Source organism: Equus przewalskii, chromosome X (genome assembly GCF_037783145.1).
Source record: "Equus przewalskii isolate Varuska chromosome X, EquPr2, whole genome shotgun sequence".
Taxonomy (NCBI): Eukaryota; Metazoa; Chordata; class Mammalia; order Perissodactyla; family Equidae; genus Equus; species Equus przewalskii.
In genome coordinates, this window is record NC_091863.1 from 122,919,791 (window position 1) to 122,944,255 (window position 24,465).

A 24,465-nucleotide genomic window follows, 5' to 3' on the forward strand; every position below is an offset into this window, starting at 1 on the left:
TAAGTGCCCATCAACTGATGAATGGATAAAGAAGATGTGATATATATATATATATACAATGGAATACTACTCAGCCGTAAAAAAGAATAAAATCGTCCCATTCACAACAACATGGATAGACCTTGAGGGTATTATGTTGAGTGAAATAAGCCAGACAGAGAAGGACGATCTCTGTATGACTCCACTCATATGAGGAATTTAAACATGTAGACAAAGAGAACAGTTTAGTGGCTACCAGGGGAAAAGGGGGGTGGGGGTGGGCACAAAGGGTGAAGTGGTGCACCTACAACACGACTGACAAACAATAATGTACAACTGAAATTGCACAAGATTGTAAACTATCATAAACTCAATAAAAATTTAACAACAACAACAAAGAGCTACAACCCCCCCCAAAAAAATTATGTTGCCTGGTGGCAGATTTATTTTCTTCCGCAGAAAGGTAGGAAAAATGTTCCCAATGCTGAGATTGAAGATGTCTGTCTTTCCTAAGGCCGCTAAGGACATAGATGTGTGCATTAGGAGTAGGGGTGGGAGGAAGGACAGGGTGTGGGGAGAGGCCAGGCTGGCTCTGGCAGATGCTGAGGGAAGTCCTTCCAGTCCTATTGTTCAGAGAGCCTCCCCCCATCAAGTCCCCTCTAGTGACGCACTCCCCACCCCCAGTGCTCAAGTCACCACGAGCTGAGCTTTTCCCACCAAGACCCCAACAGCTCCAGTGGCCGTCTCCTCCTGCCTTGTGGGCCCGTCAGTCCTCCCGTCGTCCTCCCCTTCACTGCCCACCCCGTGGGGAGTGACGCCCCAGCAGGGTTCTCCCGCCTTTGCCGTCTGCACTCCAGCCAACACAAAGTCTCCAGGGTTCTGCCCCCAGAACATGTCTGGAATGCATCCTCCTCGCTCCACGCCCACGGCCACCCCTGGTCCAGGCTTCCCCACCTTCTCCACCCCAGGGCTACCAGTTTGTCCCCATCCAAATGCACAGCTGTCTGCAAGGCCATGGCCAGGTAAGTCCAAGTTCTCCCTGATTTGCTGCCCTCTGCACCCTGAAGGCCCATCTTGAGCACCCTTGTGCTCCAGGCAGTGGGAAACACCCTGCGGACGCATCACCCGCAGGACTGAACGAGTTAACATGCACGGAGCACTTAGACCGGCCCCCGGTGTGTCAGGACGACGGCAGTAGCAGCAGCAGTAGTGGCACTGTGTGGTTCAAGGCATGCGTAACCCTCGCTTCCTCTGCGAAGCTCTCCCTGATGCCCTGAGCACCCCTAGACTTGATTCTCCCTCCTTGGTGCCCCACAGTGCCCTCCAGAGATGGGCTCTCCTGGCAGGGGGGCCTCATCTGTTGGCAGGTAGTTCTGCCCCTAAGACCCAGGAGAGTCTTCGGGCAGGTGGCGGTGGGCTTTGTCTCTGAACAGCAGCACTGCCAGGCTCAAGCCTGGCACCCAGTAGGCGCTTGGTGGAAGGTTATAGAAAGCCCACCTGCCCACCCACACCTGCTCCAGCCAGGTGCCTGCCAAGGCCAGCAGAGGGCAGTAGCGCCCTGCCTAGTGCCGTTGGGCAAAGGGGCAGGGAGGGGCTGGGCTGCCCCGCTGGGCCGGCCGGATGAGTCGGGCTGGGCGCGATTGCATTGTGGGGAGGGAGGCCGGGACTCTGCTGGGACGCACTCCTGGCACCGCCAGCTGCTCCTTGGCTGCTGCCGCGGTCTGCCCAGGTAGGCAGGAGCTGAGGCTGGTGAGGGCATGGGGTACGGGGGCCGCCGGGTTGGGGGGTGCCACCTCAGGGTGTGCTGGGGCCCGGGAGAACCCAGGGGTCCTCAGGGCCGACTAGCCTGGATGGAGCAAAGTCCCTCAGGGGCCAGTCCCAGCCATGAGATGACACCTCCTAATGCCTGGAGGCATGGTGACCCTCCATGGAGTAGCCCTGGAGCTGGGCGTTAGGGCCCTGGGCTTCTGCCCCAAAATGGAAGAGCTAGTGCCAGCCAGAGGCAGGGCACAAGGTAGGGAGGTGGCCCGTCTGGCTCCCTGCCCCCACAGCCACCCAACCAGCCCAGCCAGGTGGCAGCAAGCCCCACTGCTGCCACCTCACCCTGGAGCCTGCTTCTGCCATGCCCCGTAGAGAAGGCGGGGACCCCAACCGGAGCGTACCTGCCACTCTGCCACAGGCCAGGGCTCTAGCTCTGCCAGCTAGGTGTGCAGCTGGTGCCCTATGAGGGTGACAGGGGAGCCAGCTGCCAGCCTCCACTCTCTTCCCCACCCGCTACCCCACCCCATGCATGGAGGGAGTCTAGGTCCATCCTGGGATGATGTTTCCCTCGGGGAGATGGAGGGGGACAGCCGGCAAACAGTTGCCATGCCCAAGGGAAAGGGCTGGGTTCCTGGGGACCATGACCCCCACCTCCTCTGGTGCATCCTCTTTGCCTCAGCCCCCTCCAGCAGTATCCTCCGCTGGCACTGCCCACTACCACCCTGCTGTACCTGGCGTGAGTTTGTCAGTCCCCCAGGGTGGGGCTAGATGGGGACAGTCCCATCGCTCGCTCTCTGGCCAGTCTTATTCCAGGCCGAAGAGGGTGAGGGATGTGGGGGGGAGAAGGTCTCCTGGACGGGCTGCCTTTGTCAGCATCTCCCCTGCCCCCAGCCTGGACAAAGGCAGGCATTGAGGGCCAGGACTGGCACTTCAGCCAAGGCACCAGGGCTACCAAGGATAAGGCTGGCATTGCAGGGGCTCAGCATCCTGATCCTCCCATGGGGGCTCCGGGGCCTACCCTGTGCCCTTCACAGGGACGGGGGCGGGGGGACACAGGGAGGAGCAGCCTGCCTGGCACGGGGGCAGGGAGGGGGGAGTGCTGACTGTGTGGGTCTCATTTTTCTGGCTGGATGAAACTCTGTCCCTTTGTCCCCAGATCCCAGGGGATGTCTTTCTGGGGCTGGGGAGTGGCAGGGAGACCCCTGTCCAGAACAGCCCGGGTTGGGGTGAGAGCACCAGATAGTGGGTCCCTGGCCTGGGCCTTGGACAAAGGGGCCATTGTTGGGGTGGAGGCAGGGCTGCCTTGGCCCAGCCACTATTGACAAAGCTGCCAGCTGTGGTGGAGCCCGGGGCCAGCATGAATGGGGCTGAGCCTTGACTGTCTCCCTCCCACTCAGGACAATGCCCTCCACAGCCGCCTTGTGCCCGTCACCACTGCCCTGGGGCAGCTGAACTGAGGAGATGTGCCTCCCTCCGTGCCACGCCGCCCAGGAGACCCCTCTGCTGCTCCCCTTCGTGGTGGTAAGTGCCTGGGTCCCTTGTCCCCAGAGACGTCCCTGGAGGGACAGGGAAGGTAAAACAGCACATGGGAGCCTGGGCATGGGGCTCCAAGGTGCTGCAGCTCCCGGCTGCGGTCCCTCTACTCCTCACCCCCACTCCCCAGACGCTGCTGCCGATATCCCAGTCTAGAGGAAATGCCCCGTCCCAGAGCTAGGCCCAACCTTCCTGTCTGTGTTCCTGCGATAAGGGGCTCGCTTGGGGCCTTCCTCGGAGCTCTGCCCCCGCCCGCTGGGGCCCAGGCATACGTCTCTGCTGGCAGGCTGCTGGCAGGCTGCAGGGCGCTGAGTGACAGTGGACCTGCTTCTGGGGGACATGTGCCCACCTGCCCAGCTATGCGGGACCCTAGCTCAACTTAGGACCTGGCTTCTGTCCCCTTCGATGTGGCTCTGTGCCCAGGGTCAGGAGGAGGGACGGGTGAGGGACTGCCAAGGCCCCGGGGCTCTGCCTGGTGTGGTGTCTCTCTTTGTGTGGCTCTCTTGCCTGGTCACCTAGGCAGCCAGCTGGGGCCCGAGGCTGTTGGGTGGGGGCTGCTGCTAACTGCTCCTGGCTGGGAGGTGGGGTGGGGAGATGCAGCCCCGGGCCCCCATCAGGCCCATGAGAGCTTCCTCCAGTCTGGGCTCCAAAGGGCTCCAAATGGGTGCAGAGGGGCGCCCATGCCCCGCTCCCCACTAGGATTTTCTTTCAAGGTCCCCCACCCCCCTGCCAGTCAAGCTCTCTTTCTGGCTGTCTTCTTCTTACTCCCGCCTCTTTTCTCTCTCACCCCCCTCCACATCAACACTCCCCATGGGGCAGGGGGCAGGCCTCCCCCCAGCCCTGCACCCTGTGTTGTCTCTTGGTGCCCCGCCCCAGCCTCCCCCAGTCCCCACTCTGGCTGGCTCCCAGCTCTCCCCCAACCCCTGCTCTGGCCGGAGTACCCCCTGGCCCCAACTTAGTCTGGGGCCCTCCCAGCCCTCTGCGATCTGACCCTCTTCTGCTCTGCCCTGGTTCTGGCCACCCGCTCCTTGCCATCTTTGAGGCAGGCCGTGGCAGTGGCCAGCTATGTCTCGGCCTACAGTTCTCTGGCTGCCTCAGTTCCTCCTTGGCTCTCTCTCTTCTCTCCACCACTCCCTCTCCCTGCTGGCGAGGGTCGCTCTTTGCTGGTGGCCCTGGCTGCCCAGGGCAAGTTTTCTTTCCCTGATGGGGTCTCCTTGCCCTTGCTGCTCCTTGTGCTGCGGGGGTCCCCCTTGGGTGCACGGTGGCCTCCCTCTCTTGCTTCCATGTCATTTCTCTTGTCTAGGTAGTGGGCACAGGGCCCTCCTCAGACGTGGCTCCCACCGACCTTCCTTCTCTCACATCCTGGTCCATGTCCGTGTACTTACCCATGTCCCTGGGCTCCTGCACCTTCCCCTTCGTCTGTGGGCTCCCCACCCCTCTCCTCTCCCCATCACCTGCCTGCCTTTGTGGCCTCGGCCCGCCCCTATCCTGCCCTCCTCTCAGTCCCTCTCTGTCTTTGCTTCTCTCCAGCCTCTGTCTTTCTGTGTCCTTGCTTTCTGCCTTTCTGTGCTTCTCTAGGGACCTTCCCTTTCTATGTCTGTCTTCTCGATTCTTCTCTCCCTCTGGCGCTCTCTCTCCACCCTCTCTGTTCTTGTTCTGCCCGGCGCGGTGGGGTGGCCGTGCTCCTGCCCGCCAGGCCTCCGGCAGCTTGGCTTTCCCCCAGGCCCCCGCCATGGCTCCTGGGCCTCCTTCCGGCGCCCGCCTGCTCGTGCTGCTGCTGCTGCTGCTGCTGTGCCCACCGCACCCCACTCAGGCCCATCGCTTCTCTGCGCCCAACACCACCTTCAACCGCCTGGCGCTGGCACCGGGCCGCGGCACGCTCTACGTGGGTGCCGTGAACCGCCTCTTCCAGCTCAGCCCCGTGCTGCAGCTCGAGGCAGTGGCTGTCACCGGCCCTGTCTTCGACAGTCCCGACTGCGTGCCTTTCCGTGACCCGGCCGAATGCCCGCAGGCCCGGCTCACGGACAACGCCAACCAGCTGCTGCTGGTGAGCAGCAGGGCGCAGGAACTGGTGGCCTGCGGGCAGGTGCGGCAGGGCGTGTGCGAGAAGCGGCGCCTCGGGGACGTGGCCGAGGTGCTGTACCAGGCCGAGGACCCCGGCGACGGGCAGTTCGTGGCCGCCAATGCCCTGGGGGTGGCCACGGTGGGCCTGGTGGTGCCCACACCAGGCCGGGACCTCCTGCTGGTGGCCAGAGGCCTGGCAGGAAAGCTGTCGGGAGGGGTGCCGCCCCTGACCGTGCGCCAGCTGGCCGGGCCGCAGCCCTTCTCCAGCGAGGGCCTGGGCCGCCTCGTGGTGGGCGACTTCTCTGACTACAACAACAGCTACGTGGGCGCCTTCGCCGATGGCCACTCCGCCTACTTCGTCTTCCGCCGCCGCGGGGCCCGGGCGCAGGCCGAGTACCGCTCCTACGTGGCCCGAGTCTGTCTTGGGGATGTCAACCTTTACTCCTATGTGGAGGTACCCCTCGCCTGCCGGGGCCAGGGCCTCGTCCAGGCTGCCTTCCTTGCCCCGGGCACCTTGCTAGGGGCCTTTGCCGCGGGCCCGAGGGGGGCCCAGGCGGCCCTGTGCGCCTTTCCCCTGGCAGAGCTGGACGGGAGCATGGAGCAGGCCCGGCGCCTCTGCTACACGGCCGGTGGCCGGGGCCCCAGCGGCACGGAGGAAGCCACCGTGGAGTACGGAGTCACATCGCGCTGCGTCACCCTGCCCCCTGTGAGTGGCTGGGCCCCAGGCTGCATACCTGCCCTCTCGGCCCTTGTGCACCACTTCCTGGCGGCGGCTCTGGCCTTCTCTCGCTGCCTCGTCTTGCCTGGCCTGCTTCTCCATCCCTGTCCCTCCGGGGACCTGTGACATCTCTCAGCCCAGGACGGGGGCTGCCACATGTGGTCCTGGGGTGTAGGTGGCTGGACGCTCTCCCATAACAGTTGCCCGCCACCTCTTGGTTAGAGGAGGTCAAGGAGGGGCCAGCACAGTCTTCAAGCCTCCTAGCCGCTCTTGGCCTGTTTCTTTTAATCTTTCTCCCTCTCCGCGCTGTGGGCTTGCCCTGTCACGGGGATCAGGGCCTGATCACTCTGCCCCAGGTCCCCAGAGCTCCCTGGCCCTGCCCTTCAGCCTGCCTTGCTCTCTTCTTACTGGCTCCCCGGCCTTCCTCCTCCGACTGTCGCTCTGGGCCCCAGGAAAGTACCTCCTGCCTCTTCTGGGAACTGATCTCCCTTCCCTGCCCGCCCAGGACTCCCCCGAGTCGTACCCCTGTGGCGATGAGCACACCCCCAGCCCCATCGCTGGCCGCCAGCCCCTGGAGGCTGAGCCTCTGCTGCAGCTCGGGCAGCCCGTCAGCGCCGTCACAGCCCTCCAGGCGGATGGGCATACGATAGCCTTCCTGGGGGACACCCAAGGCCAGCTGCATAAGGTGAGGGCCTGACAAAGAAGGGGCTACCCTACCACCGGCCCCCTGGCCCCACAGCCACTACACTGCGAGGCCTGATTGGGTGTGCCCCAGCCCTGCTCAGGGAAGCCCCAGGTGCCTTCTGCCTCTCGGCCTGTGTCCTGCTGGCAGGTCAGAAGGCCATGCCACACACTGATAGCTGGCTGGGTGCCCCTTCCTGGTCTGACTCCCAGATGCATGGCTTAGGATGACTGCCCAAGAGCCTCCTGAGCAGCCCCAACTTCTCCAGCCGATAGAGCCCGACAGTCAAGGTGGGGGTGGGGCGGGCAGTACCTGGTCCTCAGAGCCAGCCTGGCCCCAGAAGTCTCTCCGGGGCAAACTCCTTCCTCCACACTTCCTGCCTCCCTGGTCTGGAAGGCAGGGGAGCTGGCTCTGGGAGATAGGGTGTTCCCTGGAAGCCCCAGCCAAGAAGAGAGCATGTGCCTGCACTGTCAGCCTGTGGCTGTCTTGAGAGCCCAGCTCTGTCCTTGTCATCCCCCCAGGTCTTTCTCAATGGCTCTCAAGGCCAGGTGTACCACTCCCAGCAAGTGGGGCCTCCAGGCTCAGCCATCAGCCCGGACCTGCTGGTGGACAGCAGCGGCAGCCACCTCTATGTCCTCACCGCCCAGCAGGTGAGGACTGTCCCAGGGAGGCCAGGCCCACAAAGCCCGAGTCCTGGCCTCTACCACCTCTCTCCTGTGCTCCCTGTCCAGGTGGACCGGGTATCAGTGGCAGCCTGCCCCCAGTTCCCTGACTGCACCAGCTGCCTCCAAGCCCGGGACCCGCTGTGCGGCTGGTGCACCCTCCAGGGCAGGTGAGCGCAGGACCCCAAAGCAGCTCCAGGCATGCCAGGAGGCCAGCTTGGCTCCCTGAGGTGGAGACGTGGGCCATTGCTGAGTGCCCCCATCCTGCCCCAGCCTGCCAAACCAGGAATCTGGTCGGCACCCCTTTCCCAATACTTCTCATTCCCCCAACCCTACCCTGGGCCAGGCCTCTGTCACTTCTCCCAGCTGTCCCCTGGCCTGCTCCAGCTCCCCTCCAGGCAAGGCTCCACATGGCAGCCCCAGGAATCCCTTATGGCAACCCTAAGTCAGATCCGCAGCAGCAGCGCCACACTCGGTCACAGTCAAGACCAAAGCCCGTGCATTTGCGGCGAAGCCCTGTGTGCTTGGCCCCTTCCTGCTGATTGCACTCCAGCTGGGTCATCCTCCCAATCAACCCCCTTGCTGCCAGTCACCCTGGGGAGCCTGAGACCCATGTGCTGACCTGATGGGCCCCTGCCCCGCAGGTGTACCCGCAAGGGCCAATGCGGGCGGGCATCCCAGCCAAACCAGTGGCTGTGGAGCTATGAGGAGGACAGCCACTGCCTGCACGTCCAGAGCCTGCTGCCGGCCCACCACCCCCGCCAAGAGCAGGGCCAGGTGAGGTGCCTGCCACGGCCTGGCTGTGGGGCTGCCCCCATCCTCCTCTCGCAATGCCTCTGCTCCCACCCCATCTGCCCTGGCTCCACCTCCCTTGGAGAGGTGGGCCCCCTGAGAAGCCCCTGCCTACTCCGTTTTCCTCGCCCATCTCCCAGGTCACCTTGTCTGTCCCCCGGCTGCCCACCCTGACCATGGATGAATACTTCCATTGTGCCTTTGGGGACTATGATAGCTTGGCTCATGTGGAAGGGCCCCACGTGGCCTGTGTCACCCCTCCCCAAGACCAGCTGCCGCTTAACCCTCCAGGCACAGGTAAGGGACCCCTGAGGTCGGGGGCTGGGGCAGGAACTGGAGAAGCAGGAGCTACATGACCTTCCTTGCCACCACCATCCCCTCCCAGACCATGTCACCTTGCCCCTGGCCCTGATGTTTGAGGATGTGGCCGTAGCTGTCACCAACTTCTCCTTCTACGACTGCAGTGCCGTGCAGGCCTTGGAGGTGGCTGCCCCGTGAGTGCCAGGCCTGGCTGCTGGGTAGGGGTGGTGACACCAGATGGTGCCCAGCCTGAGCAGCCCCCTGCCCCTCTAGGTGTCGTGCTTGTGTGAGCAGCCTCTGGCGGTGCCACTGGTGCCCCCAGAGCAGCCGCTGTGTGCACGGGGAGCACTGCCCGGAGGGTGAGAGGACCATCTACAGTGCCCAGGAGGTGGGTGGGCTCCCTCCACTGCTGGGCCCCCCACTGCTCGCCCAGCAGCCAGTCCAGCACCTTCACTGCCACTGCAGACCTGGCCCCCCGTATGTCCTGCCCAGGCCCCTCAACTTCTGAAGGGCTAAGGGGTCTCCTTTCCCCAGGTGGACGTCCAGGTGCGTGGCCCAGGGGCTTGTCCCTGGGTCGAAGGCCTAGCAGGTCCCCTCCTGGTGCCTGTGGGTTGGGAGAGCCGTTTGGCCCTGCGTGTGTGGAACCTTCAACACTTCCGAGTGAGCAGTCCGGTGGGCAGAGGACGGGGTTAGCAGAAGGGTGGCTGACAGTGTCCAGGATCCTGACAGTGTCCACCCCCAGGGCCTGCCTGCCTCCTACCACTGCTGGCTGGAACTACCAGGAGAACTGCAGAGGCTGCCAGCCTCCCTGGAAGAGATGCCTGGAGATGCGGGCCTCATCTACTGCCAGGCCCAGCAGGTGGGCCACCGCTCCACGGCCTCACCTGCCACTGGATGCCTTCTGCAGCCCTCAGATGCCCCCCACATGCCCCTTGCCTCCCAGCTTGTCCCAGGCACTCAGGGGCTCACCCTCCTCATCCTGTTGTCACCCACGAGGCCTCTGTGCAGGCCCTGAGCTTGCAGTCTGGTGGGAGATGTGGGCAACGAACAAGGACGCCCATTCTGGGAGGAGTGGCCTGACCCCCCGCCCCCCCCACCCACAGTTTCACCCCTCCATGGCCCAGCGGGAGCTCCCGGTGCCCATCTATGTCACCCGGGGTGAAGGCCAGCGGCTGGACAATGCCCGCACTCTTCATGGTGAGGCGGGGGGCCGGAGGGCAGGCGGGGCAGGGTGCACGGCAGAGGGGAGGGGCCTCAGTGTGCTGCCTGACCTTCTCTAGTGACCCTGTATGACTGCGCTGTGGGCCACCCCGACTGTAGCCACTGCCAGGCAGCCAACGGAAGCCTGGGCTGCTTATGGTGCAGCCATGGCCAGCCCACCTGTCGCTACGGGCCACTGTGCCCACCTGAGGCTGTGGAGCTGCTGTGTCCCACGCCCAGCATTGACATGGTGAGCCCCCAGCACCCATGCCAGTCTCTGCCCCCTCCCCCTCCCCCATGTACCAGCCTCACCCTAGCAGCTCTGTCCCACCTCAGGCTGGTTGGCTGGCTGGATACCCCTGCTGCAGAGTGGGTGTGGGTTTGGGGGAATCTCATCGCCATCCTTCCCTGCCACAGATTGAGCCCCTGACTGGCCCCCCTGAGGGTGGCTTGGCCCTCACCATCCTGGGCTCCAACCTGGGCCGGGACTTTGCAGATGTACAGGATGCCGTGAGCGTGGCTGGCCGGCCCTGCAGCCCCAACCCCTCTCTCTACCGCACCTCTGCCCGGTGAGGCATCCTGGAGGCTGGGGTGGAGGGCCCACCTCCTAGGGAGGCCCTTAGAGACTGGCCACCCAGAGAGAAGGGAGGCTTGCAGCCAAGAAATGTGGGCTCTTGGGGCCAGCCCGGTGGCACAGCGGTTAAGTGCACACGTTCCGCTTCAACGGCCCGGGGTTCGTCAGTTTGGATCCCGGGTGTGGACATGGCACCGCTTGGCACGCCATGCTGTGGTAGGCGTCCCACATATAAAGTAGAGGAGATGGGCACGGATGTTAGCTCAGGGCCAGTCTTCCTCAGCAAAAAGAGGAGGATTGGCAGCAGATGTCAGCTCAGGGCTAATCTTCCTCAAAAAAAAAAAAAATGTAGGTCCGGGTCAGATGTGCCAAAGGAAGATGAGCCAGGGGAGGGGAGAGGAGGGGAGCTGGCAGGGACGGGGGTAGAGGGGGTGGGCTCTGGGCAGTGACTTGCAGGGGACCCATAGCTGGACATCAGGGAAGGGCCCAGCCCACAGGAGCCCTAAGCAGCTACTGAGCCTTCACTCCCCAGGATTGTGTGTGTGACATCTCCCGCCCCCGACGGCACTGTGGGGCCAATCCAAGTGGCCATTAAGAGTCGGCCACCAGGCATCTCAACCCAGCACTTCACCTACCAGGTCAGTGCCCACCCTGTGGTGGTCCCCAGGAAGTGGTTAGTATGAGGGAGGGACGGGAGGGCAGGAACACCTAGATGATTTCGAACTTGACCTAAGGGTAGCAGGAAGTCCGCATGTCCAGGAGGAAAGCCACAAGATCCGAGCCATCCCTCATGCCCCAAGGGGAGGGCAGGCTGGGGCGGCAGCAGGACAGGGAGGACACTGTTGCTGGCAGCTGTCCAGGAGGGTGGCGGGCAGTGGAAGCAGCAGGTGTGGTGGGCGGGCCAGTCTGGGATGTGGAGCTGTTGGGGCTTGCTGCAGGCCACGCTTAGCAGGCACCGGGATGTGGCAGAGGCACCAGCCTGAGCCCTCGGTCCCTGCCAGGGTCATTTTTGGGGCCAGGAGGCTGAGGGCCGGAGCAGTGAGGGGCAGGGGCAGGTTAGCATCAGGAGTTCTGCTTGGCACATGCAGCACCCCAAGGAGGTAATTGGATCTCGAGGTTTGGAGCTTGCGGGGCCTGGGAGGTGCAAACCATGGCAGGGGAGGAAGCCATCCTGAGGGGCAGAGACACGGTGAGGAGAGAAGACCCCGTCCCTAGTGGGGCAGGGCAGCTGGAAGGAGAGCTGAGGGGCTGCAGAATCCAGGCACAGGGCTTCCGGAAGGAGGGTGTAGTCAGCTGTGGCCCAGGAGACAAAGCCGAGAAGTGGGCCTGCATCTTGCAGCCCAAGGGCCTTGGGGACTGGAGCCGAGGTGAGAAAACGCCAGGCCAGGCTGTCATGCCTGCCCCAGTCTGCCCTGTCTTCCAGGACCCTGTCCTGCTGAGCCTGAATCCCCAGTGGGGCCCCCAGGCTGGGGGCACCCAGCTCACCATCCACGGACAGCACCTCCAGACAGGAGGCAATGTCAGCGCCTTTGTGGGAGGCCAGCCCTGTCCTATGTGAGTATCTCTCTCCTCCTGGTCCCTCCCTACAGGCCTCAGTGTCCCCTTGTGTACAGCAGGAGCGGTGGACTCAGGGCTATCTAAGGCCCCCATCAAAGGCCAAGAGAAATGGCCACCGCACCCACCCCTGGTAGTCTCTGCCCTTGTTGAGGGAGGCAAAATGGGCCTCTTGTGGGGTGGCTGGACCCGGGCTAGAGCCCAAGATGCCAGAACTCTCCCCCCTCTGCAGCCAGGAGCCAGTTTGTCCTGAGGCCATTGTGTGCCACACTGCGCCCCAGGCCAGCCCAGGAGAAGCTGTGGTACGCGTGGTCTTCGGCCATGCCCAGCGCACGCTGCTCACCAGCCCCTTCCGCTACACTGCCAACCCCCAGCTCTTGGGGGCAGAGCCCAGCGTCAGCTTCCGGGGGTGAGGAGCCAGTCCCCCCAGGGCAGCCTGTGCACTCTGCTGGGGAGGTGGGGCTGGACTGGGCCGCCTGCCGCCCCCAACCCTGCTGACTACTCTCCTGGCCCAGGGGCGGGCGGCTCATCCGAGTAAGGGGCACAGGCCTGAACGTGGTGCAGCAGCCCCTGCTGTCCGTGTGGCTGGAGACCGTGGCGGAGGTGCAGGCTGCAGGGGCCCAGCCCTGGGACCTGACACCAAGGAGGAGCTGCGGGGCCTCTGCTGCAGCCCCCCAGGCTTGTATCCAGCTCGAGGGGGGCTTGCTGCAGGTGAGCCCCCCACCAGCAGGCGGCAGGGCTGCCCCTGAGACATGCCCAGTGAGGGGGACGGGGCGGACTGCTGTGTCCCTGGGATCACGGAGGGGAGCCCCAGCTCACCCAGCTCGCCCCGGCCTTGGCTGCCTTGCAGTGCTCCACCGTCTGCTCCGCCAACTCGTCCAGTCTCCTTCTGTGCTGGAGCCCCGCCGTGCCGGATGGGGCACACCCCCGGCGGGTCTTCTTCACCCTAGACAATGTGCATGTGGACTTCGCCAGCGCCAACGGGGGCCAGGACTTTGTGTACCAGCCCAACCCCCGCCTGGCCCCCCTCAGTCGCGAGGGGCCCACCCGCCCCTACCGCCTCAAGCCGGGCAATGTCCTGGACGTGGAGGTGAGGGCTTTAGCCGGCCGGCTCTGTGCAGGGGCTGCAGGCACGGGCTGGGACTTGGCTAAGGCCCTGGTCTATCTCCCAGGGTGAGGGCCTCAACCTGGGGATCAGCAAGGAAGAGGTGCGCGTGTACATCGGCGACAGCGAGTGCCTGGTGAAGACGCTCACACTCACCCACCTGTACTGCGAGCCACCACCGCGGGCCCCACAGCCTGCCAACAGCTCCAGCACCCTGCCACAGTTCGTGGTAAGGCTGTGCCCTGGGTGGGTGTGTGGGCTGACAGGCCGAGCACTGAGGGCCACGCTCAGGAGCCCTGCCCTCTCAGGTGCAGATGGGCAACGTGCGGCTGGCCCTGGGCCCTGTCCGGTACGAGGCCGAGCCTGCACTGTCTGCCTTCCCCGTGGAGGCTCAGGTGGGCCTTGGCGTGGGCGCTGCCGTGCTGACCGCCGCTGTGCTCCTCCTCACCCTCATGTACAGGTGAGGGGCCCTCCCCCGACACCTACCTGCGCAAAGTTCCCTCTCCACTTTTGGAAAGGGCGCCCCATGGCAGGCCTCGGACCAGGGAGCCATCCTGGCTTGATGGCCTCAGCCCAGGCAGGCCTGGGCCTGTTGCTAACACCTGGTCCCCGGGCTGCAGGCACAAGAGCAAGCAGGCTCTGCGGGACTACCAGAAGGTTCTGGTGCAGCTGGAGAACCTGGAGATTGGCGTGGGTGACCAGTGCCGCAAGGAGTTCACAGGTGGGGAGAGGGTGATAGGGAGGGGGGCAGAGGGCCCACCCGGGCCTGAGCCCACGCTTCAGTGGTTCCCGGCCTGCAGACCTGATGACCGAGATGACCGACCTCAGCAGCGACCTGGAGGCCAGCGGGATCCCCTTCCTGGACTACCGCACATATGCCGAGCGTGTCTTCTTTCCTGGGCATGGCGGCTGCCCACTGCAGCCCATGCTTGAGGGGCCCGGGGAAGAGAGCCACCGTGCCCCCATGCGCCAGGGCCTCACACAGCTCTCCAACCTGCTCAACAGCAAGCTCTTCCTCCTCACAGTGAGGGCCACACGGGTGGTCAGGGTGCCCTAGAGGGCAAGGAGGTGGGGCTGGACACCGGCTGGGCCAAAGGGGGGAGGACACGTGGGGAGTGGGGCTTCCTGGAGTAAGTGCCAGCCCCCCCGCCTAGCTCATCCACACCCTGGAGGAGCAGCCCAGCTTCTCTCAGCGGGACCGCTGCCACGTGGCTTCACTGCTGTCCCTGGCGCTGCACAGTAAGCTTGAGTACCTGACCGACATCATGAGGACGCTGCTCGGCGACCTGGCCACCCATTACGTGCACAAGAACCCAAAGCTCATGCTGCGCAGGTTGGCCTTGGCCTGACTGCGGTCCTGGCAGCAGGGGTGGTGGCTCTCCGCTGAGCTGACCCCCCAACCCTGTCCCAGGGTGGGCAGGCCAGGAACCCCCAGGAGGTGGGCTAGAACAGAAGCCACAGTCGGGAAGTAGACAGGCATCCTCACCGGGGACCCGGGCACAGAGGGCTCACAGGCAGAAGAGCTCTGCCTTCCCTCCGCTGCCCACTCAGCCCAGGGACAGCGTGGCCCTGCAGCACCCAGGTTCTGACCTAGGCCTGCTCCCTACAGGACGGAGACCATGGTGGAGAAGCTGCTCACCAACTGGCTGTCCATCTGTCTCTACGCCTTCCTGAGGGTGAGGGGCGCCCTCTGTGGCACCTGCTCCCCTCGCTCCTTTTGGGGGCTGCTGCCTGTGGCCTCGCAAACCTGTGCCCAAATTCCCCCAGGGGCCTTGGGGCATGAGGGCATGGTGCAGGGGCTGGATGTGAGGCAGAGGCTACTGCCATTGTCCGCCATCACTCTGTGCAGCCGGCCACCCCTCCCTGCCCCCATGGCACCCTCTGAGTCTTGCACAGCCTGCCGATCTCCTGGTTGACGCTGGCCCATCCTGATGGTTGCAGGAGGTGGCTGGTGAGCCGCTGTACATGCTCCTCCGGGCTATTCAGTACCAGGTGGACAAGGGGCCTGTGGATGCCGTGACAGGCAAAGCGAAACGGACCCTGAACAACAGCCGCCTGCTGCGGGAGGACGTGGAGTTCCGGCCCCTGACGCTGATGGTGCTGGTGGGCCCCGGGGCCAGTGGGGCCCCAGGGGGCAGCACGGCACAGCGCGTGCCAGCCCGAGTCCTCGACACAGACACCATCACCCAGGTCAAGGAGAAGGTGTTGGACCAAGTCTACAAAGGCACCCCGTTCTCCCAGAGGCCCTCAGTGCATGCCCTAGATCTTGGTGAGAGAGCCCACCCACCCTCCCCGCCCGGGCCTGTTCCCACCTATCTAGGCTCAGCTCTGCCTTGCTCCAAATGGCGGACCTGGGGAACAGACTCTGGGCTGACTGGTTTCCCTGGGTCCCCCCAGAGTGGCGGTCAGGCCTGGCTGGTCACCTAACCCTGTCAGACGAGGACCTGACCTCGGTGACCCAGAACCACTGGAAGAGACTCAACACCTTGCAGCACTACAAGGTGCCGGGCGGGCAGGGGCTGGGGGCAGGCCCCACCTCTGATCAGTCAGGCAAGGACCCCAGCCTCTCTTCCCCTCCCCGCTAGGTCCCAGACGGAGCCACAGTGGGGCTCATCCCCCAGTTGCACAATGGAGGCGCCGTCTCCCAGAGCTTGGCCCAGAGCTGCCCCTCGCGGGAGAGTGAGTCCCGCAGCCCAGACGCACTCATCTGTCCCTGGGAGCTTGAGGCGAGCAGGCAGGAGTGCTGGGCATGCCATCTGCCTTGCCTGGTTCTCCCCCACACCTCGCCAGCGGGCAAGCCAAAGCTCCAGGCTGAGCCAAAGGCCTGGGGTGGATGAGGGCAGCAGCATGTCCTGGTCAGGGAGCTCCGGGGCAATGGGGTGTTGGGCTGAGCAAGTCCCTGGGCTGCCATCCTCCTCTCTGCATCTCTCCTCCCCTACTTTCCTTGGCTCCCCCCACCCTGGTCCACCCCACCAGATGAGTGGGCTGGGCATCCCAGGCCAGTGGCGTGGGGTGGGGGACAGAGGCATAGGACTGAGGTGAGCTTCTGTGCCTTCAGACATCCCAATGGCAGAGGACGGTGAGGAGGGTGGGGTCCGCCTCTGGCACCTGGTGAAAGCCACCGAGGAGCCAGAAGGGGCCAAGGTGCGGCGCGGCAGCCTGCGGGAGCGGGAACGGGAGCGGGCGCGGGCCAAGGCCATTCCAGAAATCTACCTCACCCGCCTGCTCTCCATGAAGGTCAGTGTGGCCGGGGAGCTGGGCCCTAGGGGAGCCAGGTGGCGGGGAAGGCTTATCAAGGGGGCCCCGACTGAGCTGGGGAGAGGGCATGGCCCTAAGACGCAGCGAGGCAGCCCCATCTGCCGACAGAGTGTGGGGTTGGCCATGGCCTCGAGGGCCCCACACCCTGCCCCCCACACAGCCCCCCTCCCCTACCTTCCAGGGCACACTACAGAAGTTTGTGGATGACACCTTCCAGGCCATCCTCAGCGTGAACCGGCCCGTGCCCATCGCTGTCAAGTACCTGTTTGACTTCCTGGATGAGCTGGCAGAGAAGCACGGCATCGAGGACCCGGAGACCTTGCACATCTGGAAGACTAACAGGTGCCTTGCTTGCTGCCCTTGCCCCCGGGCAGATGGGACATAGAGTCGCAGAGGGACAAGGACATTGCCAGGGTGGGGGTGGCAGGACCAGGACAAGATCCCAGGCTTCGCGGCATCCACCCTGGATTTCTGGCCGCCCCCAGCATGGACTCACAGGACAGCTCCCCGTGGAACTCAGGGCTGGGGCCCAGGCTGATGCCGTGATGCCTTACGCCCATGGTCGGCCTGTGTCCTCAGCCTGCTGTTGCGGTTCTGGGTGAATACCCTGAAGAACCCACAGCTCATATTTGACGTGCGGGTGTCGGACAACGTGGATGCCATCCTCGCCGTCATCGCCCAGACCTTCATTGACTCTTGCACTGTCTCAGAGCATAAAGTGGGCCGGGTGAGGGCAGAGCCGGCCAGCCGGCCAGCAGCAGCCAGGGGATTGAGGAGGAAAGGCTGCTGGGAGGAAGCCATGGGGGCTCGGTGCAGGGTCCTGGGTGGGGCTGAGGGATGGCATATAACGAGGTTCAGGAGGCCAGGGGGAGGGGGCCCTGGTGGCACAGTCAGGGTGACAGGGCTGGAGCTCCACTGCCTCCTCGCTGACACCCACCACCCCCGGAGCAGGATTCCCCGGTGAACAAACTGCTCTACGCCCGGGAGATCCCCCGCTACAAGCAGATGGTGGAGAGGTAGGTATCGGGGCGTCATGGCCGGGGGTGGCAGCTGCCCGCCCTAACTCTGTCTCCCTCTCCAGATACTACTCCGACATTCGCCAGAGCTCTCCGGCAAGCTACCAGGAGATGAACTCAGCTCTGGCTGAGCTCTCTGGGGTAAGGCACAGCCCAGGGGACACACCCCTCCACAGCTAGGGGGGCAGAGTGGGGGAGGGAGGCCTGGGGCTTGAGGCCCAGGCTGGGGCCCCACCTCCCCGTGTGCTGCCCCCAGAACTACGCCTCTGCTCCGCACTGCCTGGAAGCTCTGAGAGAGCTCTACAAACACATCCACAGGTATTACGACCAGGTGAGGCCCAGGGCACTACAGGGGGGAGGGGCAGACCCCGAGAGCCCAGAGGGAGGCCCCAGGAAGCTCCCTGGGGGCAGGAGGGAAGGGGCTTGGCTTCTTTGCACAGTCCTCACGGAGGCCCGGGGCAGCCCCCCCTGGATCCCCAGGCCAATGCTGAGATGGAGGAAGAGCTGGGCGACCCTGGGCCAGTGAGCACAGGGCTAGGGCCTCAGGCAGGGTGCCTTCCTCCACCCTGGCAGATCATCAGCGCCCTGGAGGGAGACCCTGTAGGCCAGAAGACGCAGCTGGCCTGCCGCCTGCAGCAGATCGCCGCCCTGGTGGAGAACAAGGTGACCGACCTGTGAGCTCAGGCCACAACAGGTGCCTGAGGGCCAGCTGGGAGAGCAGCAAGCAGGACCCACCACCGCAGTGCCTTATGATCCCTGGATCGCGCCAGCGCTGAGGAGGGGCCAGCGGGGGCGGGGGGGGGGGGGGCCAAGGGGCACAGCCAGGTGCTGTGCCCGCCAGGGGGCTCCCTGCTGCCTCTACCCCCGCCCCCCGCCCTTCCTTCCCCCACCTGGGCTTCTTTCTAATTTATAGCCATCCTGACCTCTTCCCCCTCCCCCACTGTATTTATTTGCTTGCTGGAGAATCACATCTGGAAATAAAATAGAAATCCGCCTTTTCAGAAAAAGCCCCCACCTTCCCCTGCGAGTCTACTTGGTGCTCCCTTGCACGACCTTCCCCTCGGCCCCATGGCTGTGGCTTCTGTTGCCTGAGGAAAAGAGGGGTCAGCAGGCACCCCTAGGCCGCCTTGCTCTCCTCCCTCCCCTCGCCTCCCCTGGCCCCAGCCCTCCCACGCCCATCTATGCCCACCACACCTTACCAGTTCTGTCCTGGCACAGGACACAGGGCCCAAGTGTCTCCTATCTTGGACTAACCAAAGTCACTGCCCAGCAGCCCCCAGCTGGCCTCCTGGCTCCACTCGTGGCCCCTCTATTCCCTCCTGGGAGCAGTCGAAGTGATCCTTCTAAAGAGCAAAAGCCCCCGGCAGCTTCTGCTAGAACCCCACACCAGAGCCCACAGGCTCCGGGTGGGCCCCTTGGCTGCCCGAGGCCTCCCCTCCGTCTCCCACAAAGTCTCCAGCCCACCCTGCTGCCGCTTACCCACCCACTCCCTTTCTGGGGACCCAATTCTTCCCGGTCTTTTGGGTGCAGCCCCAAGGTCACAGGCTCTGGAGGGCTCTCCCTGACCTGGACGTCCCTCTGTCACAGCTCACTCGAGCTGTGGGCTTGTTTGCTCCCCACTAAAAGAGGACTACTGAGGGCACATGTTGGTGGAGACAGCGAGCAAGGCAGGCCCGGGGCAGAGAGGGAGTGGTGAGGGAGAGCTCACAGACTCACCGTGGGAGCCCCGGGCGGGCAGGTTCCCAGGCTTCCACTTGGGCCTGGCACCTCTGATAGGAGGAACAAGTTGCCTGGAGCTCATGCCCCTGACCCTTGCCTGGTCAGAGCCCCCAGTGACACCACATTCAGGGAGAAGAGGGCACCAGGATCCCGCCCATCTTAGGGGTCAATGAGACTCAGGAAAAGTGGGAACCCGAGAGTGGGCAGGGAATGGGGTACCCATGAGAATGAGAGGAGTCGCCTCTGGGAAGGCTCCCACAAGGGCCAAGTGGGAAGCCAATGTTCCAAAAGTGTCACTTGGTGCTCCACGGCACATGGGGGGGTGGGGTGCTGCTCAGCCTGAGTACTGGGTTGTCATGTCCACCACATCCTTGCGTGGCTGTCCCCCTTGGCAAGCTCTGGGGTTTGGGGACTCAGCCTGGGGACCAGGTCACTGCCACATCTGCACTCAGTGGCCCCCTCTGCCAGTCCTGGGGCACAGGAGTGCAGCCTGGGGATCGGGTCGCCACGTCCCCACGTGAGTGTCCTCCTTGGTCCTAGGGGGTGAGGGGGCGGAGCTCAGCATGGTGGCTGGGTCGTGTCGTGTCCCAGCGGTAGCCCCCTCTGCCAGCCTTGGGGGGAGGGCGGGGGGCTCATCCTGGGGGCCGGGCTCTCCAGGGCCGCCATTGCCACACCGCCCCCTCCCCGCTGCATACCTTGCCCACAGCTGAGCAGCTGGGAGGCTATTTATAAAGGCGGGTGAGATCAGCGGCCGAGACTATAAATGCGCGGGCCGCGGCCAGGCCCCACAGGAGCAGCCGCCCGGGGCGCCAGAGCTGCGGGCCGCGCAGCCGGGATGAGCGCCAGCGCGGGCGGCGGCGGGGACAGCGGCAGCAGCAGCAGGTAGGGCTCGGCCTGGGCGCCAGGGGCCCCTGGCGCCTCGCGAGCTCATTGCCCGCCCACCCCACCCGCAGCTCGCAGGCCTCCTGCGGGCCCGAGTCCTCGGGCTCCGAACTAGCCCCCGCCACACCAGCACCACGGATGCTGCAGGGGCTGCTGGGCTCCGATGACGAGGAGCAGGAGGACCCCAAGGACTACTGCAAGGGTGAGGCCTGGCCTCAGGCGCAGGCGGCCAGGCAGCCACCACAGGGGCACGGGACAGCCAGGGCGGAGGAGGGTGCCGGAGCCAGCCCACGCAGGCCAGGGAGCCAGCAGGGGCGGGCTGTCCAGGGGGCATAGGGGAAGGTAACGCCCCCCATCATGCTCTATTGGCTTCCTTCCCCAGGCGGCTACTACCCCGTGAAGATTGGCGACCTGTTCAATGGGCGGTACCACGTGGTGCGCAAGCTGGGCTGGGGCCACTTCTCCACCGTCTGGCTCTGCTGGGACATCCAGTGAGTGCCCTCTCCACCCCCGGGGTCCCAGTGCCAGCTAGGATCCTGCCCCTGGACTTGGCTGGGGCCACCACCATGCCCCCATTGGTCTAGCTGGGACCAGCAGCCGACGCTGGTCTCGGTGTTGCAGGCGCAAGCGCTTCGTGGCCCTGAAAGTGGTGAAGAGCGCAGGGCATTACACAGAGACAGCTGTGGATGAGATCAAGCTCCTGAAATGTGTGAGGCGCCTCCCCTACCCGCTCCCAGCTCCCCGGTAGCTGCCCAGGGCCTGGCCATGTGGGTGCAAGGCCTGCCTGCCGGGGCTCCTGGGGCGGGGCTCCCAGAGGGGCCAGCTCCAACTGGCTCTGCCCCAGTGGGAGGAGGAGCAGGCAAGGGTGGGGCTGGCGGTCTTTCTTCCAGGGGGCCCCAGCTGGACAGGGAGAGAGGGGCCAGAGGGGCCAGAGGGACCGCTGAGGGGCGCAATTTGTGAGGAGCAGGTTGAAGCCATCTGTGGCCCCTTGGCTTTTGCTCCAGGTCCGAGACAGCGACCCCAGCGACCCCAAAAGAGAGACCATTGTCCAGCTTATCGATGACTTCAGGATCTCAGGAGTTAATGGAGTCCGTATCCTTTGTAGCCTGGGCAAAGCCATGTGGCAGCGTAGGGGGCCCTCCCCTCGTGCCTTCCCAGCTACTAGGACCTCAGTTTGCTTATCTGCACAATGGGGTTTATCCTTTCCAGTGACACTAGTCTACGAAACACCCCCACCACTTTGGGGGCGTGTTTATGTGGCGGGGGGAGTGGATAATCATGTTGGCACTGGCTATCTGTGGCGTTGCTGAGTTACCCTCAAACCGCAGGTGCCGCCTCTGTGGCAGTGCCTTCCCTCGATGGGGCTGCCCAGAGGCTCTCTGGCATAGCTGGGCACAGGAGTGGGGCTGACCTGAGAGGCCTCCGGGTATGCTCCGCCAGTGCCCTCTCCCTAGGATGAGCACAGAATGTACCATCCCAACTGGCATACCTGAGAGTGATAGGGCCACTATAACGACACCAGGACAGTGGTGACCACCAGGACCACCCAGGCCCAGCTCTGCACTGCCCAAGCCTCACTGCTCCCCCACCACAGCTTAGGGTGGGTGGGGCCTGCGCCCCAGCTGTTTCCGCTGGCTGCCCTTCACTCCCGGCCCCAGATGTATGCATGGTGCTGGAGGTCCTGGGCCACCAGCTCCTCAAGTGGATCATCAAGTCTAACTACCAGGGCCTGCCCGTGCCCTGCGTGAAGAGCATTGTGAGGCAGGTGAGCATTCCAGGCCCTGTGCGAAGAGCACTGTGAGGCAGCCTGGCCAAGACTGGTGGAGCTCAGGAGTGGCTCTCCCCAGGTGCTGCACGGCCTGGACTACCTCCACACCAAATGCAAGATCATCCACACGGACATCAAACCTGAGAACATCCTGCTGTGTGTGGGGGACGCCTACATCAGGCGCCTGGCTGCCGAGGCCACAGAGTGGCAGCAGTCAGGGGCACCGCCCCCGTCCCGCTCCACAGGTACCAGGAGCTTGCGTGGGGCCAGGGTGGGGCCTGCGGGCCTCAGCTCCTGCCTGAGTCTCTGTTCGTCTCTCCCCCTGCGCCTCGCCTGTTCCCTCAGTCAGCACTGCCCCCCAGGAGGTCTTGGTAAGTTGGGATGCCCCTCTTTTCCTGCACCTCATCTCCCCATCTCCTCAGAGCTCACCTCCTCAGCCTCTCTGGTTCCACTCCCTTCCCAGCATTCCTGCAGTGGCACTTACGAAAGGCTGGGTGGCCCGAAAGAGGGTGATACACAGGGTGGGTCACATGCCCCAAGCTGCCCTTGGCGGCCACAGGGCTTACCACTGCCTTAGTGGATGGACACTGCCTCTAGGCCTGGGAGGGGCCAGGGCTGCCCCTAGGGGAGGTGGGCGCCCAGTGGGATGCAGGCCCAGCAGCTCCTTCCCAACCTCGAGCTTTGGGGAGTGGAGGGCAGGAGGGGAGACAGGAGGTAGATGAGGGGCTGCTGCCAAGGGGTGGGGCTAGAGGGGGGTGGTGCCATGGCGCCTGCAGGCCATGGGCAGAGGCTCGGGCTGGTCAGGGGATGGGCAACGGAAACCCTAGGAGTGACCCTGACTCGAATGGCAGACTGGTAAGCTGTCGAAAAACAAGAGGAAGAAAATGAGGCGCAAACGGAAACAGCAGAAGCGGCTGCTGGAAGAGCGGCTGCGGGACCTGCAGAGGCTGGAGGCCATGGAGGCGGCGGCCCAGGCAGAGGGTGAGGAACCAGAAGGGGTGCTGGGCTGCCGAGCACAGAGCACGGCCCACAGGGGCATCTGCTCATGCACCACCTCTGCCCGGCTCCCCAGACTCTGGCTCAAGACTTGAGGGGGGCAGCGGCTCCACGTCTTCTTCTGGCTGCCACCCCGGGGGGGCCAGGGCCGGCCCCTCCCCAGCCTCCTCCTCCCCAGCCCCCGGGGGCGACCGCAGCCTCAGCCCTGGCTCCCAGACCTCAGGCTTCTCGGGCTCGCTTTTCTCCGCTGCCTCGTGCTCCATCCTCTCAGGCTCCTCCAACCAGCGAGAGACCGGGGGCCTCCTGTCACCCAGCAGTAAGTTGGGCCGGGCCAGCGGGTGGTGGGCAGGCAGGGCCAGGAGGGGCCCAGCCAGCTCAGTCTCTCTCCCCTCTCTTCCTTCTCCAGCACCGTTTGGTGCCTCAAACCTCCTGGTGAACCCCCTAGAGCCCCAAAACGCAGACAAGATCAAGATCAAGATTGCAGACCTGGGCAATGCCTGCTGGGTGGTATGAGGGGCCTTAGAGAGCAGAGCTGGGCACCCTGCCATGAGGGGGCCCTGACCTGGGCCTGCGGTGCACACGCTGCTTTGTTCAGCGGGTCACCCCACAATCCACATGACCAAACCCCAGCATTGATCCCAGTCAGCAGAACTGGGCCCATAGCAAGGGGTGGGGACCACTGGGAAGGGGCCAGCCTCACCTCAAATCACCTGGCCACTCCCTCTCGGGACATCTGGGGACCCCGGGGCCCATGTGAGTCTCACGAAGCTCCTTGGGTGCACAGCCCAGAGGAGGAGGGAGATGAGTAGGGGGCCAGTGGGGGCAGGCCAGCTGGGGCCCCAGCTCCTCCCCAGGGCTCCCCTTGCCTCCAGCACAAGCACTTCACCGAGGACATCCAGACGCGGCAGTACCGGGCCGTGGAGGTGCTGATCGGCGCCGAGTACGGGCCCCCGGCTGACATCTGGAGCACAGCATGCATGGTATGCCCAGGGTGCCCCCGCACAGGGCCAGCCCACAGGCCGGCAGCCTCACCTTCTCCCCCTTTCAGGCCTTCGAGTTGGCCACCGGCGACTACCTGTTTGAGCCTCACTCTGGAGAAGACTACAGTCGTGATGAGGGTAGGGCAGGCAGGGCCTGGCTCAGCCTCAGGGCTTCTTGGCCTCCAGGCTGCCTCCCAGCCTCCTCTCTGTCCACAGACCACATCGCCCACATTGTGGAGCTTCTGGGAGACATCCCCCCGGCCTTCGCCCTATCAGGCCGCTACTCTCGGGAGTTCTTCAACCGGCGAGGTAGGGCTGATTGGGCTCAGGCCACGTGGATGTAGGGATGGGGCAGGGCCCTTGGGTGCTGAAACAGGGGGAGCCCTGGGTCTTCGTGGCAGGGCCTAAGCTAAGGCCCACTGGCTGGCCCCCAGGAGAGCTGCGGCACATCCACAACCTCAAGCACTGGGGCCTGTACGAGGTACTCATGGAGAAGTACGAGTGGCCCCTGGAGCAGGCCACGCAGTTCAGCGCCTTCCTGCTACCCATGATGGAGTACATCCCGGAAAAGCGGGCCAGCGCAGCCGACTGCCTCCAGCACCCTTGGCTCAACCCCTAGGCCGCGCTGGCACCTGGGGCAGCTTGGGGCAGGCCTGGCTGCCCCTCCAAGCCCCTTGGCTCCCAGTGCCTTCAGGGAAAGCGGGACGACTCCTGCCACCCCACGGGAGCTGCCCTCTCCCACCGTGCCGGGTGCAAGCTTTGTGACGCCCCCCCCCCCCCCCCCCCCACCACGGCAGGGCAGACAGATGCTGGGGCCAAGGCCACCTTTCAGAATTTATGCTGCCCCCAATCCTCACAGAGGGCCCTCTAGTGGGAAGTGTGTGTGTTTCTTTTCCTAATAAAGTGTGAAATGGAGACGGCA

At 64.5% G+C, this 24,465-nt stretch overlaps 2 protein-coding genes across 11 annotated transcripts; both read left to right on the forward strand.

Annotated features, from left to right (window-relative positions):
- Positions 1 to 1,589: 1,589 nt before the first annotated feature.
- PLXNB3 (plexin B3) lies at positions 1,590 to 18,205 on the forward strand. 10 transcript variants are annotated; one of them, XR_011535959.1, is made up of 36 exons: positions 1,590 to 1,708; positions 3,138 to 3,261; positions 4,577 to 6,043; positions 6,561 to 6,740; positions 7,259 to 7,387; positions 7,469 to 7,569; positions 8,044 to 8,176; positions 8,332 to 8,488; positions 8,577 to 8,685; positions 8,765 to 8,879; positions 9,026 to 9,151; positions 9,234 to 9,350; positions 9,595 to 9,688; positions 9,772 to 9,941; positions 10,109 to 10,260; positions 10,798 to 10,903; positions 11,689 to 11,819; positions 12,052 to 12,228; positions 12,335 to 12,530; positions 12,670 to 12,909; positions 12,992 to 13,153; positions 13,233 to 13,384; positions 13,545 to 13,645; positions 13,725 to 13,948; positions 14,079 to 14,257; positions 14,534 to 14,600; positions 14,866 to 15,193; positions 15,322 to 15,425; positions 15,510 to 15,650; positions 15,983 to 16,161; positions 16,364 to 16,524; positions 16,762 to 16,909; positions 17,134 to 17,198; positions 17,264 to 17,339; positions 17,455 to 17,529; positions 17,772 to 18,205. XR_011535959.1 is itself a non-coding variant. In XM_070604543.1 (36 exons), the coding sequence occupies exons 2-36, from the start codon at positions 3,202 to 3,204 to the stop codon at positions 17,874 to 17,876; spliced, it is 6,180 nt and encodes a 2,059-aa protein (XP_070460644.1). In that variant the 5' UTR covers positions 1,590 to 1,708; positions 3,138 to 3,201; the 3' UTR covers positions 17,877 to 18,205. The 10 variants fall into 10 exon arrangements, 9 of the variants coding, with proteins under 9 accessions (XP_070460644.1, XP_070460645.1, XP_070460651.1 ...); XM_070604543.1 differs by having other exon boundaries at positions 15,510 to 15,603; XM_070604544.1 differs by having other exon boundaries at positions 15,510 to 15,603; positions 16,400 to 16,524.
- A 1,438-nt stretch (positions 18,206 to 19,643) lies between these two features.
- SRPK3 (SRSF protein kinase 3) lies at positions 19,644 to 24,465 on the forward strand. Its single transcript, XM_070604553.1, has 15 exons — positions 19,644 to 19,799; positions 19,871 to 20,001; positions 20,182 to 20,290; positions 20,421 to 20,508; positions 20,804 to 20,891; positions 21,458 to 21,564; positions 21,647 to 21,812; positions 21,913 to 21,938; positions 22,419 to 22,548; positions 22,640 to 22,879; positions 22,970 to 23,070; positions 23,436 to 23,543; positions 23,612 to 23,681; positions 23,760 to 23,852; positions 23,978 to 24,465. The coding sequence occupies exons 1-15, from the start codon at positions 19,681 to 19,683 to the stop codon at positions 24,160 to 24,162; spliced, it is 1,761 nt and encodes a 586-aa protein (XP_070460654.1). The 5' UTR covers positions 19,644 to 19,680; the 3' UTR covers positions 24,163 to 24,465.